General features: G+C 44.0%; 2 protein-coding genes across 3 annotated transcripts; one reads left to right on the top strand and one right to left on the bottom strand.

The window, feature by feature from the left end:
- Nucleotides 1-334: 334 nt before the first annotated feature.
- Nucleotides 335-5,065, bottom strand: LOC133949165 (protein mono-ADP-ribosyltransferase PARP11). Of its 2 annotated transcripts, XM_062383367.1 has the most exons (9): nt 4,912-5,065; nt 4,770-4,818; nt 4,496-4,620; nt 3,583-3,703; nt 3,339-3,414; nt 2,947-3,019; nt 2,550-2,677; nt 2,025-2,176; nt 335-1,926 (listed from the first exon to the last, which is right to left on the bottom strand). In XM_062383367.1, the coding sequence occupies exons 2-9, from the start codon at nt 4,810-4,812 to the stop codon at nt 1,610-1,612; spliced, it is 1,035 nt and encodes a 344-aa protein (XP_062239351.1). In that variant the 5' UTR covers nt 4,813-4,818; nt 4,912-5,065; the 3' UTR covers nt 335-1,609. The 2 variants fall into 2 exon arrangements, with proteins under 2 accessions (XP_062239351.1, XP_062239352.1); XM_062383368.1 differs by lacking the exon at nt 4,770-4,818.
- On the top strand, nt 4,548-15,756 carry LOC133949162 (sodium- and chloride-dependent betaine transporter-like). The gene is made up of 17 exons (XM_062383364.1): nt 4,548-4,682; nt 6,086-6,132; nt 6,400-6,600; nt 6,792-6,926; nt 7,553-7,693; nt 7,899-8,016; nt 8,309-8,362; nt 8,996-9,122; nt 9,229-9,363; nt 12,138-12,241; nt 12,327-12,451; nt 13,066-13,178; nt 13,258-13,395; nt 13,838-13,940; nt 14,742-14,842; nt 14,939-15,085; nt 15,183-15,756. Exons 3-17 carry the CDS (start codon nt 6,411-6,413, stop codon nt 15,348-15,350), a joined length of 1,899 nt encoding a protein of 632 aa, XP_062239348.1. The 5' UTR covers nt 4,548-4,682; nt 6,086-6,132; nt 6,400-6,410; the 3' UTR covers nt 15,351-15,756.
- Nucleotides 15,757-15,785: the final 29 nt, after the last annotated feature.

The raw sequence follows: 15,785 nt of genomic DNA, 5'->3' as shown, positions 1-15,785 counted from the left end.
CCACTTTTAATCCACAATTCATACTACTATACTTCTTTTTATATATTTCAAAAGTAATCCATAACAAGGTGAGTGGTGAGGGAAGCAATAAGGACGGCTGTTTAATTAGGGAGTCGGCTACACTCAGCAAGTACTTATAATACTTACTTTTACTTTTAAGCAGTTCATTTAACTCAAGTAGAGAAGTTAATGCGATACTTCCTTTTACTTGAGTTTATTTTTGTCAAGTTATTTGTGCTTTTACATTCTTAAGTAAGTAAGTGTAAAATGATATCTTGGCTTTTAAACACGAGCATGTGACAATCGGTTGTCTCCGAAAAAAACATTCCACAAGAAATATATTATTATTTTAATGCTGAAAAGTTTATTAGTTCAAACATGTGCAAATTACAGACACACATGTAGCCTCACGCACACAGCTTTAAGTGTAAAGACGGACGATGTCACTTTCCTGCAATTACAATAAGGAAAATGCTGAAGCTTTTCTCGAACTGTCTCAATAATCGTACAATCTGAACCTGTTTATTGTTCCAGCTGTTCGACAACTCACACAATCATACAAGGTTCTCAACAAATACACAGAGCAAAGCAACATTACATTGTGTGGCTATTTTTCTTTAGAGTACTATACATGTGCTGGCTGTGGTATCTTTTCTTAAATACATTTACACCGGGTGCAAAGATTTCCTGCTCGACCCTCAAAGAAAGATGATGATGTCACACAACGCGATGCGAAAAACTGATCTCGGGAACTTGTCTTTTTTCTTTTTTACCATATTCAATCGTCACTGGCACTTGTTGCTGAGAGGAGAGGACAACGAGTGTGCATGACATCACAACTTTATGTCATTGTGACACAATTACGAAAACCTTTCATGGAAAGGGGGGGGGGGAAAGTGCACTGATGCATGGGTAAAAAAAAGAAAAAAAAGGAATCAGAGGTAGAAGTGTTTTTATGACTAAAAACAAAGTAAAAATATAACCGTTTGTACGTCATACTCTGTACTAGCCACACACAGATGTCGACGCCACCGAATGACACGCAACGATGTTACATGAGTGAGCAGGAACGTGTGGTAGGTTTTGGTTTGGTCATCTGGAATCATGTCTACATGAATACGCTCACATGTGGGCACTGTGGATGTGATGGGAGGGCTGTGGCCGGCGGTAGGACGTCACCTCCAAACCAACAGGCTGCCTCTCTTACTTTAAACAACAGATATTTGCACAAGCGGAGCACAGACTCTGCCTTTTAGTTAAAAAAAAAAAACAATCGCCATAAACACTGACCTTAACTTAGTATTTCATCCTTCTTTTATGTCACAGAAACATTCTATCCACTAGGTACTGTCGTATCTCAGACTGTACAGTATACAAACTGTACACAAAGTCTGTATTGTCTCTGCAGTTTCCCCCAAAAGGCACTTTAATAGATGACTCATGCTCCAGTCAGGCACTGGATCCGACCGTAAGAAAAAGTAAAAGTTCCTTTAAACTGCTCCTTTCTTTCCCGTTTCATCTCGTCGTCCGACTCTGTGTCCTAAATATTTCGATTGATTTGAGATCCGGCCTCTGTAAAATCAAATAGATGTGGTCCGTGTTATCGGTGTCAGTAGAACTCAATCAGATACTCCGGGTAAATCTGATTGCTGTCGAAAATGACATAAATCTTTGGGTTGGCCTTGTCGTCCACGCAGCTGTCAAAAAAGTTGGTGAAGCTGGCGTCCTTGGAGGGCGGCCTGCAGTACAGGGCGTGGCCGTCCGTGTACTCGCCGACGAGCACCCTGGCCAGGAACATGGTCTTGTAGGGCGGCTCGTTCGGGAATATCGGCAGGGCGAGCCCGTGCCTCTGCAGGATGTTGTTGTGCTTCCCCACGGTGTGACAGAATTTACTGGAGTATTTGGCATCCCGCGCAAAATAGCTCCCTGGAGGAGAGACGAGTGAGGGAAATGTTAGATTCTGACAGGGAACAAAAACAAGCATGTGTTATTTCATGATGCCACATCACGGCAGAGTCGTTTACCTTTGCCGTAGACGTCGCCGTGGCTTCCTGTCAGCCGCCAGTCGAAGTTAAACGTGCATATCGCTTGTATGTTGCTGTGTCCGGTGCCGTGAAACAACATCCGCTCCTCGATATCCAGCATGCGTTTGACCTTTCGCAACTGGGTTTTCTTCCTTCGGGGGTGGGGGACACATTATAGAGAACACAGCACAGAGCACCGGTTAGCAATTTGTCAATGAATGAGTGGAATTTGAAACCACACTGTGAGAGAGGGACGTGTGTAATTGACTTAATTTACAAACTGAAACTTAGAGGTGAATGTTTTTGAAAAGGAAAGAATCCCCTGACATGGGTTGAGGTGCATGTGGTGAGGCATGTAGACCCTCACCGATGACAATATGAAAGATATATGCTGCCTTTAAACAGAAACCCCTCAATGTAAAAAAGTTGTATTGTCCCAAAACAGATTGATTGTGCTCTTGTCCATCAAAGCTCAACACCCTGGACACTGTGCGGTACACTCACAACAACACAACCATTGTGTACCTGCAGAAGAACTCCCACAGGTCCAGGTTCTGAATCCTCTGGATGGATTTGATTGGATGGTCCATTGTCCTTTCGTACAATCTGGCGACTTCTTTGAACTCATATGTGTCTCTGCCGAGCTGGATGAGCTGTGGACACACAATCCATCGTGAGTGGAACAGGCAAGGTTATGGGAGAGATGCACAGTCAAGGCTTGGCTGGCGATACTAAATCAAAACCAGTAAACAACTGAAAAAGATTGGATTGTTAATATAAAAATCCATGTTGTTTTAGCTCCTGTCAGAACTGGCAGATGTTCTGTATCAGAATGTGTAAAAGCTACAAACCCATAACCAACATTGTGTGTGTGAACCAAACAAATAGTGTACGTGACAGTAATGTGTGTTACTTCACTCACCTGATAGGGCTCGTCTGTGTTTATTCTCTCCCAGTGACAGGGGACGGGCAAAGCAAGATTATCACAAATGAACCTGAGAGAATAAGTGACAGATTGTTAAAACAAAACAGAGGCTGTGTGTATTTGTGTTATGTCATTTAATCAGTGTCATTCAAGAAAAGTCTATTCTAAGATGTGTGTTTTTGGTGGAGAAATCCATCTTTGCTTTATAGAGACGTAAACTGAGGGTCAGCAGCAGGGAAGCTCCCTGTGGAGCACTTGGCATTTTAGGGTCAAATTTTAATGTATTCTGAGGGCGAGCAGATGTTTGATCCCTGACCTTTCATGTCAAGCATCCCGACCTCATCCCATGAAAAGTTTTCAGCACGTTCACTTTAACCACCAAATCTTACCTGAAGCCAGTCGCAGAGTGGAGGGAGCGCTTGATTGGCCGCTGCTTCCCTGTCGTCACATTGATCTGTCGCATCACTGGTGGGGAATTTAATTTACGATTAGGGCAACTTCTTCAACAGGATGAACTCAAACACAACTTATCCTTTTATCTGTCTTTTTTACCTCCATTAAGCATATTGTGCGTCTGATTTTCTTTTGACAGTGCATTGTCAGGCAAAGAGGTTGGACCTGTCATCACCATACCTGCAAAGTCCAGCCTGTAGGTGTACTTGGCCGTGTAGAATTCCATCACGCCGCGTTGGTTCCTGCTGTAGCACTGCTCGATCTGAGCACTGGTCACCGAGCACGCCGCACTGGGGTCAACCTGACAGGAAGAGGGAGGAACATCGGTAAAAGTCTATTGGGAGAAGTTTTATGATTATTCAATTAAGCAAGTAGTAAACGGACAAAATAAATAAGTGGCAACAATTTACACTGTTCATTATTCAACCAAAAAAGGTAAACATTAGTTTGTCCGAGCTGCTTGTATTCGTTTTAAAGTGGTAATAAAATTGCATTACTTCCTATTTTGGTCTTTGTTCAAATACAATCCACAGCATAAAGGGCAATTACTGTAAATAATTATTAGTTGCAGTCTTAGTCTAACATTTAGGGCAGGAACAAATAAAAAATGTTTGTGTGTGTCTATAAAATATTCTAAAAAGTGATGGGGGAAACCACAATATCCTGAATTACATGGACACATTATCTTTATCCTTCAAATTTACCGATTGAATATTAAACATAGATTTCCAAATTAACTGGAAGCCAACGAAGAAGAGCCACGATCAGAGTCACATGATGTGTCTCAGCAGATTGGATGAGGGGGTCTGGCTGCTGCCTTTTGGACGAGCTGTGGTTTGTGCACGCAGTCGAACAGAGAAGCAGACAATCACCTAATCGATCATAATCAATGGCTGTGCTTGTGTTCAGTGGGAAGCAGGAGGTGTTCGAAACGCACTTCTCAGTTTTCACAGCAGTAAACCTTCAACAGTCACACACAACTGATCTGCTTTTGACTCTATGTGCCTTATTAATAAAGTTGCCTTGACAGAACGTGAACGCTGGTGCTGCCGGGCACTGTGTCCCTCGTCCCGACCCGTCCCGTGAACCGTACCTCGAACATGTGCCACACGCCGCACTCCGCCAGGTAGAACCAGCACCAGTTGGGCTCCGAGGTGTCCATCTCCTCCATCTCAACGGACTCCTCCTCTGACGCCCTGATGGCTAACATGGCTACATCTGAAACAACAACAGCAGGAGCAAACTCTTTAGACGGGGACGTGCAGCTGGAGTTTAAGCAGGTGTGAGGACCGGGGACAATGGGGGGGGGGGGGGGGGGGACATGGGGACAGGGGTGGTGGTGTTGTGGTGTTATTCGTCGCACACACCTAATGTCAGGGTGAAGTTTTTAAGCCATGGCCGTGAGGACATTTCATCCTGTAAACAAAAGCAGGGAAGTGATCACATCCAGCTAGCTTGTCATTAGCGGCAGCCGCAGCCAGACTCTCCCCGGCTCTACAGGTGTCTTACCGGGGTCCCGCCGGCCTCCTGCTGGGTCCCTGTCCTTATCAGGGGACCGAGCCTTCAGGCATTTTCTAACAAAGCACCAGAGAAGCCACGGACTCGGGACGAGGGAGGATGACTGACGCTGCCTAACATTTTCACTTCCCTATCCGTTGTTTACTTTTACTTCCTGCTTCGTCACGCGCCGTACGTCAATGCGTCAATGTGACGAACGGTGCGTGGTGGGATACTGCCCTCAGTTTGTTCTGTCAGGCACAGAGCGGGTCCACACATCACCCACATAATCAGCTTATTATTATTTGTTGTAATAGAGCAACTTGCAAATACAAACAGCCAGCAGATCAACAAACGCAAATGGTAACTTACGCACAGTATAAAGATAAATCCGAGTGGCTTGTATGACTGTCTCCAGACTGCCATGTGGCTCGCTCAGTAGTCAGCCGAAATCCCTCTTCGCCTTTGATGATTCACATCAGAGGAATTTTCCTGATTTACCATTTATATATACAGTCTATGGGTTAAACACAGTGGAAAAGAGAAGTGACAATATAGCAAACCCCCTCAACAACGTGTGATTGGTCAAAAACCATTATTTGTGTGTGTGTGTGTGTGTGTGTGTGTGTGTGTGTGTGTGTGTGTGCGTGTGCGCGTGTGCGTGTGCGTGTGTGTGTGTATATTAGATGTGCGTGTAATTATCAGTAGATAGTTGCTTCCTACACACCTTGTCAAAGTTTTTACTAAAATGTGCAAACAAATAATAAAGAAAGTACTAGAAAACTACAGTTTTCTGTACATTTATTTATTTTTCTTTGCGTGTAATTCGCTTATTTACAATGTGTATAATATTGTGCTTTTTTCACCCCATTATACAACTTTTGTACATATATATATATATATATATATATATATACATATATACAAAATATATAACAAAACCGCCGGCCTGTTCAATGTGATGTCCTGGAAACCTTACACATCAATGCGTCTGTGTTAATAATCTAATGACAATAATACACGGAACTGAGAACGTCTATTCTGCACTATTTCATTCTGAGGAGAAGTTCTCATCAGAGCGGATGTTTGTGGGAGTGTGTGTGTGTGTGTGTCTGTGTGTCTGTGTGTGTGTCACAGACGGCAGGACACTCCCTCTTTACAAATATTTTCTTTTCTTTTTTCAAAGTTAACTCAGTCGAATTCCATTGAGGGAGCACGCTGCAAGCTGCACGGGTGAGTCCTTCTTCTCTTTGTTACATGTTTTTAATAATATATTACAATGTCTTAGCTGCATGTTGCAGCTTGGTGGGTTTTGTCACAGCCTCTTTCTTCTGGAGATGATTCAACCAGACTCCGTGCTGTGTGAACTGCTTTGATAACTATGAGCACCACCGGTAAATGCTTCTGCAAATGTAGTGCAAGGTATAAGAGAGCTGCAAAGACCCTGGGAGACCTGGCTTGCATTTTCACTCCACTGTTTATTATGTGTGCATGCAACAGAGTGAGAGACCATGACCGAGGAAAAAGCCAGGGAACCAAGTGCTGCAGAAGTGGGTCCAGATGAGGGGCCACGTGAAGAGGAGGCTCCTCCGAGGGGGAAATGGGCCAACAGCAAGGAGTATCTACTCTCCATGACTGGGGGAATCATTGGCGTTGGGAACTTGTGGCTATTTCCTTTTGCATGCTACAGGCATGGAGGAGGTGAGACGCAGGTTGTTTTTTTTCTCCAAATTAGATAATATCACTGTAGTTCTATTCAGTGCAGTTCTATCAGTTATTCCAACGATTCCCTAATCTTATATAACATGTACAGGAAATTTGGCTTAATATGTGATTCATTCCATGCCGGTGGAACCCCTTCCTCACGAGTCTTCATCTTTGTCTCCCTCCAGCTGCTTTTCTCATCCCTTACTTTCTGTGCCTCCTCTTCATCGGCGGCCCTCTCTTCCTACTGGAGACGGCGTTGGGCCAGTACACCAACGAGGGCGCAGTCACAGCCTGGAGGAAGATATGTCCCATGTTCGAGGGTAACAAACTCTCGAACATGGACACATTTTTGGGGGATTGCACAATTAGTCCATTGATACAACAGGAAATGGATGGTTTTCATTGTTTTCAAAATTGGTTTTGAAGCTGTTTGAAGGCCTTGCACGCTCTTAAATCATGTAAATAGCAAGACATTACATCTTATGTTTTCATGAACAAACACTATAGAGATCACAGTTATGTTTTGAGTATTTAAATCTTGCAGAGCTGTTTTCTGAGGAAAGTATAGGAGCCCGTCTTTGAGTTTATTCAGTGGTCTGCTTTTAGATTCTCTGCAGGAGTTCAGCAGCAGCTCAACCCTCAACAATAGCTGACTTGTACAACCTCAGTCATGCTTGTGTCAGGCTAAGTTGCTAAGGCCAGAGGATTCACTAATCGTGAGTGTAAGGGAACATTTCATTGATTGTGCAATCTTCCGTTGGTTTATTGTTCACATCAAATGCCTGAGATGTCCAACCCACATGAACCAGAGAACACATGTGTGCACCAGTGTTGGAGAACTGGGAACTAGTCAGCCCTATGGAGCTATGAGTGTTGCATAACACGGCAGAAGAAGGCCGCCACAGAGACTTTCACTAACTGTGTGAAAACCCATTGTGTCCTGCAGGGGTTGGGATAATGTCCCAAGTGACTGTGTTCTATATGAACAGCTACTTCATCGTCATTTTGGCCTGGAACATCTTTTACCTGATTCACTCCTTCAAAAGCCCCCTGCCCTGGTCTACTTGTGACAACGAGTGGAACTCTGGTAAGACGCCATCGCCAACGCATGCTGCCTCGTTTATGCACATCTGTAATTGATCAGCAGCATGAAATTCAACACACATAACGACGAAATCTCAATTTGGTGCAGACCTCTGAGGAAATTGACCATAAAACCTCCAGCATATTTTAGCGTTTTGACGTACGCACCATTTGTCTCACTGTGATCTCCCTCTCCTCTGCCTTTGTAGAGTTATGTCACAGTCCAGTCAACATGTTCGCAAACCCCCACCTGTTTTCCACCAACACCAGCTGGTCGTTCCTAAACAACATCACCTTGCCTGATGACTATGAGTCCATACAGTACTTGTAAGTTGCATCTTTACCATTGAGCTGTTTGTGGCACAGGCTGAATTCGTAGTGGAAATTCATCATGTTGATGTGATACATCACATGTATCTGTTTCTCTAATAGAACTAAAGATAACTTAACTTGGGTTCAAAGTTCACAAAATAAATAGAAAAAAACATGTCCCATCCACCCACATGGAGAAGGCAACCTATACTGCTGCCAGCCATTTTTTGTGTGTGCCTTCTCATCTATCTATTAGCATTTCCGAACTTACTTTTATTATAACTGTGATTTCAACTCACTTTTACAGCAATGTAACGGAAGGATCACTGTCGGACCATACTCCGGAGGAGGAGTTCTGGAGGTGAGAGTGACATCGGCTAGAACACTTATCTTCTTCTAACATGACCTAAAGACAACAGTAACCCCCCCCCCCCCCCATACTGAGAGGCCATCTTTACTTCGGGCTACTGAGTGAGTGCGACGTTTATGCCTAAATGTCAGGGTGAACCATGCGTCATGTATCAGGATGAAAAAGAGGAGCTATACACCTTAAAAGATGCCTATGAAGATGTCAACTTGAAAAGACAACGAGATTCGAGAGCTTTTGGGGATAAGGGCCAACATCACTTGAATCCTTCGAAATTTTGACACGTCTGCCTCGAACGATCTCCTGCTGCATTCTTCACTTGAGAAAAGCAACTCTGGGAAAATGTTGGAACTCTTTGTTGTTTCCTCCCTATCATTTTTAGAAGTTTCTAAACACAGCTGTTCCCCACATGTTAATTTCGCAATTTAGTGTGAGAACAGATACTGGGAAATCAATCCTAACATACTATTGCTCCGCATAATGGGAACAATGCGTCCTCTTCTCCCTGCAGCCCTTTTCAACATAAATTGAAGCCATCCAAGTAAATCTGAGAGCGATTATATCATCTGGATTTCACAAGAAAATCATTGCTTTTGTGTATTCACTTGTTACCGGTGTGATTGACAGGAATCGTGTGTTAAGAATGTCTGACGAGCTCTTGGGTAAGGTGCACGGGGACCTGGCTCTTTGTCTCCTGCTGGCCTGGGTCATATGTTACTTCTGCACATGGAAGGGAATCAAATCAATTGGAAAGGTGAGTGTTTGGAGACCAAAAACGGAAGTAAAAAGACTTGCATATACCGTCTTTATAAAGTGGCTTGGGAAACCAATAACTTTTGTCTTATTTTGTGTTTTTGTAGGTAGTCTACTTCACAGCTACAGTCCCCTACCTGCTGCTGCTCATCCTCTTCTTTCGTGCAGTGACACTCCCAGGAGCCAGACAGGGCCTGTTCTACTACCTCTATCCAGATATTAGAATCCTCGCCGACCCATTGGTAAGATGATGACTTTTTTTAAATGCTTAGTAAAGCAATTTGGCTGCCATCTGAAATTCATCACATGGCTCTCAAATAAATAAATGCAGAAGAAGTGTCGGGGCTGTGATATTGCAACTCTCTCGGCTTCCCGCTCATCTCTCTGTTAGATTCCTCTGTTCTAACAGGATGAATATACAGCCCCCCGCGCCTTGACTCCCGTTTCCGAGCCCAAGAAGGGGACTTAACAATAAAAGCAGTGGCCCTTTCTCTGGAAGAAGCTTGGCAAGTGAATCAAACATGAACATCATCACTTGGGCAGGGACAAAATACCGTATACGGCCAAATACGGCAATATACGGTTATCTATTTGCTGGTGCCAAATATAGATATTTAGTCTATAGTTTGTACCTTTGCCAGTTTATGGTTATTTTACATTGGAACGATGTCATTTGAGGACACTGACATGTTAAGCCTGAAACATGCTTCTGCGACTGCGTCTGCGTCTTTTCACGCCGCTGTGGCGCAAGACTCGTTTTCATTCATGCTTCCCCAACCGTTGCGCGTCTTACAAAGCAATTCCGCGCCAGAACACTAGGCAGAGTAATGCTTTTTGTCGAGACGACCTTAGAGACGCTTTCTTTCTTCTTCATCGATTGTTTATTTACATAGCCACTGCGGCTCCTCGTAGCCTTTTTCTGGCGGACAAATCCGCCAGTCAGTGACAGGTTATACAAGTGATCATACTATCGGATATCTTCTGCCAAGTGCTCTTCTATTTGGTCCATATTCGTTCTTCTAAATCTTCTGTGATTTCTGCCGGTATTATGGGGGCATGAAACCGGAAATGCAGCTCCAGAAGGGATGTAGAGCAGACCAATCACAGCCTTGCGGGCTGAGTGAGCTTGCGGAGCTTTGCCGTAAATTTTAGAAAAGGGGGTCGACACCCGTCAGCACGTAAGGAGGGTAACATAAGCACGTAAGGGACCCGGAAGGGCTCTTGCGCTTACGGGCCTGTGAAAACGCAGAAGCATGTTTCAGGCTTTAGTGTGTTTGTTATGACTAGAGACACTAAGATGCATGGCATTGCATTCTTTCAAAAGAACAGGGGGGATTCTAGGCTAGAGGGACGAGAGGGAGATGCTGCTTGCACAATGACGGCATCTGTTGTATCCAGCGATAGGAGCGTAAAAAGGTGGGGAGGTCTTTCTCCCACAAACTGGATCATTAAAGCTGTCCGCAGCTTCCTCCCCCATCCTGCGTGCTGCCTCTCTCTCTTTTTCTCACAACATAACTCTCAGCTTCTGGGGTGTAAGGCTTTCATCGGAGGTTTTAAGCCTGTGGAATTTTGTCTTTGGGGGCCAGGCGAGGGGGAGCATTTCCTCTTCCCATGCAGCCATGTTTTGCATACAAGCACACACATGTTTATATAAGGATTCCTGTAAGAAGTGTGTGCATGATATAAATTAGATTTTTACGTCGGCAGTTTCTTTCCCAGACACTTTTAACTGGATTCCTTTTTGTTCTGGCTGCAATCGCGGTCAGGAGACGAGCTGTGGCTGCGCTTATCAGATGATGTAGTAACAAGATTTTCATAAAACTCTGAGCTTTCGGGAGAATCTTATTCTGTAACAATGGAAGCAAGCAAAAGGGAACAGGTGAACGCGGTTATGAGCAGAGTTGCACAATGTGAGATTGGTCTTAAAAAGCAGATCTGTTTCTTATAATGTGCGTGAGTTCTGCGGTGTGTGTTGCGTTGGAGCCTTTCCAATTTGTGTAGCCGGAAGTAAGACTCTCAGCGCTGTCGTGCTCCTAATGTTAACCAGATTCTCTCAGCAACAGGGCCTGAAGACAGACATTCGTGTACACAATGCCGCCTACACCCACAGACCCAAATGAACAAATGCAAATGTGGTTCACACACGTAGTTGTTATAAACTGGTGAGTTCCGTTTAGTTTTGATGAGTTACATTTTCCGTTGCTTTGTTCCGCAGCTTTAAACATTTGTAATGCCACACCATGCCCTCTTAGGGAGTCTCGCTACATGGCCTTGGACCACCCCACACCATCATCTCACCGGCTCCGGGGAAAGATGGCCCAACTCCCAGGCTCCCATTAGCTTGCAAGCTAACGTGCTCCTCCATATCCCCGGGGAGAGACCTGGCTCCGTTTGCATTAGACTGGCTCTCGGCTCCCCGGCACCGGGCTCCCCGACTAGCGTTAGCTCGCTGCTGCTACCCGTCAGACATTTAAGTGACCGCATAAACATGCCGATCGTCGAGGCGGAGACCCCCAGGACACCTCTAAACGTTGACTCAACAGTGTGGAAGGATGCCGCTGCTGCACCAGCTCCAGTTCCCACTGCTACCAACGCGGGGCTGCGCTGGGAAGCTGGGGCTCTCGCAACCAGGCTTCGGCCAACCTGACTCTGGTTCAAAACGATATGGTTGCAAAATTGTATCTTCGTCTCTAGTAGCCATATTTCTACAGAGGTAATGGATAGCTAAAAATCTGGGTGCTGTTATCTCTTGTCGGAGGGAGGAGGGGTGAGGGGGGGGGCGGGGCACTCAAAACAGGTCAATCTTAGGAGGGCTGTTTTAGACAGGGTTAAAAGGGTGCTGTTCTAAATGATCCTTGTGGTATTTTGAAAAAATATGTTACAGACATTTCATTATGACCCCAAGGAACCATATCAACTGTGGTAAAATGGGCATACGATGGGTCCTTTGAAGGGTTGTCATGTTCTGTGACAATAAATTGATTCAAATCTCAAGTCAATTTCACGGCTTCTCCAGGCATGGGAGGCTGCATTGATGTGTGTGATGTACATGTACGCCACGTGTCAAGGGGTGCTGACCACTCTGGGAAGCTACAACCAGTACAACCGCAACTGCTACAGGTCGGGGGGGCTTTACTCGCGCACCTCATCACATTCGCCATCTTTCATCAGTGGGCTTTTTGAGATTTGTCTTGTTCTGTTGCAGGGATTGCATGGCACTGTGCTGCCTGAACTGTGCGACTGGCATCTTTGTGGGTTTCATCGTGTTCTCATTTTTGGGATTCCTGGCTCACGTGCAGGGAGTGGCTATATATGATGTTGCCACTTTTGGTGAGTTAACGTTGGAATCCCCAAACAGTTGCTGTACTTATAACAATGCATTGGAAAGCTGGCAGTGTTGCCAACTACATCCACAGTCCACAAGATGGCATCTTGTATTTAGAAACAGCTAAAAGGGTGTTTCACTTCAGTCACCGTGGCCAAAGGATTTTCTCAGGCATTGAAAATGATGTTGACCTTCTATGACGTTTTCTTATATTTTAGTACTTTACATTACATTGATTGTTTGCTCTACTTTTTTCTCCCTTGTAACGGTTTTGGAAAGCACCTCATGTATCTTTATAGAATGTTGCCATACATTAATCATCTTATATGATATATAACTCAGGTTCAAGGATATCTGGAGTACAGAAATCTGTATACACAGCAACCTCAGCTGCACATTAGAGATGGAGAATATAAATGCAATATAAAAATCCTAAAATAAGTTAAAATCACAGATGATTAACCAAGGCCAATAGAAGCTGAGACGAATTATTACCTGCATGCAGACTAACTGTATCTGGAGCCAGACTGAAACAATATTGTTGACCTTTTCCAGAGTTCATGTCTGAAAACTTGCTTCAGTAGAGTAAAATAACCACAGACATTTTTGCATTTCATAGGTCCTGGTTTGATCTTCAGGGCCGTTCCTATGGCCCTGTCGGTGCTGCCTGGCTCAACTTTCTGGACTGTGCTCTTCTTCCTCATGGTCTTTCTCCTGGCCGTCGACTCTCAAGTCTGTAATGCCCCATACAAAATAAAGTATCCCTGGATCATTGTCACAAAAATCTAATCATGAGGTTATGTGCTCACAGTTTATGTTTACGGAGAGTCTAGCCACAGCCATCACAGACATGTTCCCACGTCACCTGAGGAGGCCTGGAGCGAGGGAGGTCCTGGTCCTGGTCATTGCTGTCGTCTGCTTCCTACTGGGGCTGCCGTTCATCACTGAGGTAAAGCGCGGGCAAGGGGCTTTCTAACTATGGTGTCCTCGCACCTCACCTTAGAACGCCAATCACACAATTAAAAGGCGTCCTCACATAATGTTCATTGCTGTGGATCAGCCGTTCCAACTTAGGCCGCAAACTGAGTCCTCATTAAAAGATAGTCATTAAAATAGAGGCATGCTAACATTAAGAGTTCTGATGGTCAACACTGTCAACATTATCAGCTTCACATTATTAGCATTGTCCTTGTGAGCATGTTAGCATGCTGATATTAGCATTCAGTTCAAAGCCTTGGCTTCACTTTAAAAGTTGCCAGATTCCAGGAGAAAACTAAAACCTGAGAAAATTAACGATTATTGTTCGGACAATGATGCAGAAGATGCTCTTTCTTGTACTTGCTGTGACCTTTTTCCTTTTAGTATATTTTTCTTTCCTTCTCATGCTTCAGGGTGGGATAGTCCCCTTTGAAATTGTTGACAGTTATGGAGCCAATGGGAGCATTTTCCTCTTCATTTCCTGTTTGGAGACCGTCATCATCGGCTGGGTGTACGGTATGTCAGGTCATCGGCTAAAAAAAGCTATTTTGTTACTTTTTCTGGCACTGGTGACAGACAATCCTGTGTGAACAAGATACATGGCAATAGAAGGCATAATTGTATTGTAAAATGTTATTAAAAATTGACGATTGTTCTAGTTATTGACAATTTCTTAACATGTTCAGAACTTACAAGGAATAGATACGACGTTTCCCACTCTCCCACAGTGAAACATATAAAGTGCACAGGCACAACAGATAACACAAGACATTTCCTAATACTAAGTAAACATACAGATTTTTTAGTACAGCAGCATAAGGTCCTCAAAAGTGTAATGTAGTGATTAAAGTGATAAAATGCAAACTGTACAAGAGACAGTTTGTTGCAGAGTAACACAGAAATAAACGGAAATCTATGAATGTTTGTCGGGATTTCTTCTTTTTTAATTACCCATATATTACAAACCTTTTTCTTGCCCATCCCAATTGTCCGCCATCATTATCGTAAAAGATTACAGGCTGCCTTGCACGTCGGAGAAGAATTCCTGTGATATCCCTATTTGTCTTTCCATATCTCATAACTCTCTCCTCTCGCTTTGCAGCTTTCTTCATCTCCCCTCTGACTCCTCTTCTCCTCATTAGCCCACCACTGGTGTTTAACCTCTATTTTTGGGGTTTGTGTGTCTGTAATCTGGGAAAAACAAGCTATAACTATAATCTGCTTCCCCTTCTTTTTGGATTATATTCCCTGTGAGAACAACAATCTTGTTCCCTTTTGTATTTTGACCAACACCTCCTGTCCATTGCTGAAATTCAGGAGCGGACCGTTTCTACGACAACATTGAGGACATGATCGGGTATCGACCGAACCCCGTGATCAAGTACTGCTGGATGTTCATCACGCCTTTCATCACTGTGGTGAGTAGTATAAGTGGGTGCAAAATACTGGACGCACACATGTCATACAAAATTCCTTAGCTAGACCTTCTAACTCGCCCCTTTTCTGTCCCCTAGCTCTTGCTTGTGTTTAGACTGTTAACTCAATCCTTTTACTTGGAGCACGGCTCCAGACTTCAACCTTGGGACTCCATAGTCGGCTTTTTACTTTTCGTCACTCCGCTGATGTGCATCCCAGTGTTCATTTTTGTGGCACTCTGGAGGGTGAGTGACTTCAAAACTCTTGCTTTTATTGTGCGCTAGATGTGCGATTGGGATGAGGTTTTAAAATTGTGTTAATTTTCCTCCATTTTTAAAACAGAACCCCAATAACATGACCTCTCCGTCCAGCGACCTGCGTCAGGCGCGGCCCCACAAGCCTGTTCTCACACTGTGTAAACGCGTCATCTTCAAGGCACAGGGGCCGCCCGTCGGGACCACGGACGAGAGACACGAGAAGATAATGATGGAGGAGCCCAGCGTGGTGTGATGGTTGTTGATGGCGCTTGTAGACCCGCAGGAAGTGATTGTGCATATAGGTGGTTTTGATGACTTTTACCAGTATGTGACACATTCATCATTTGTAAAAGACGGGTACATTAAAGTGTAAAAAATCTAAATGTATATATTACTCCAAGTATAATCAAACACACTGTATTCATACTTACCCTTATCCTTGATAAACAATCTGCAGGTTTGTTGGGGTCCGGGTGTCGGAATTAAAGTAATGTGAGGGATGTGAGGAGTGAACAAAATGTTTCAGTAACTTTTGAATTCTCTTTTGTACGTGACCAAAAACAGATATTTTGATACTTTGATAATTTGCATAAAATGTTCCCTTCAGTGTGCAGATGGTGAAGAACTCTATGCATCTCATTAAATCTCTGTTTGGTAAATATCCTGGTGCAGTGTGAGTCTGTCCATA

The sequence above is a fragment of the Platichthys flesus genome, chromosome 23 (assembly GCF_949316205.1).
Source record: "Platichthys flesus chromosome 23, fPlaFle2.1, whole genome shotgun sequence".
Lineage (NCBI taxonomy): Eukaryota > Metazoa > Chordata > Actinopteri > Pleuronectiformes > Pleuronectidae > Platichthys > Platichthys flesus.
This window is presented reverse-complemented; position numbering and strand designations above follow the sequence as displayed.

Bases quoted from the DNA above. Each gene is read 5' to 3' on its own strand.
- LOC133949165 (XM_062383367.1), bottom strand. From the start codon at position 4,812: ATGTCCTCACGGCCATGGCTTAAAAACTTCACCCTGACATTAG. The intron at 4,621-4,769 runs GTGTGTGCGACG...TTGTTGTTTCAG, and splicing joins AAACTTCACCCTGACATTAG to ATGTAGCCATGTTAGCCATC. The intron at 3,704-4,495 runs GTACGGTTCACG...TCTTCCTGTCAG, and splicing joins GCGTGTGGCACATGTTCGAG to GTTGACCCCAGTGCGGCGTG.
- LOC133949162 (XM_062383364.1), top strand. From the start codon at position 6,411: ATGACCGAGGAAAAAGCCAGGGAACCAAGTGCTGCAGAAGTGGGTCCA. The intron at 7,694-7,898 runs GTAAGACGCCAT...CTGCCTTTGTAG, and splicing joins TGACAACGAGTGGAACTCTG to AGTTATGTCACAGTCCAGTC. The intron at 13,396-13,837 runs GTAAAGCGCGGG...CTCATGCTTCAG, and splicing joins GGCTGCCGTTCATCACTGAG to GGTGGGATAGTCCCCTTTGA.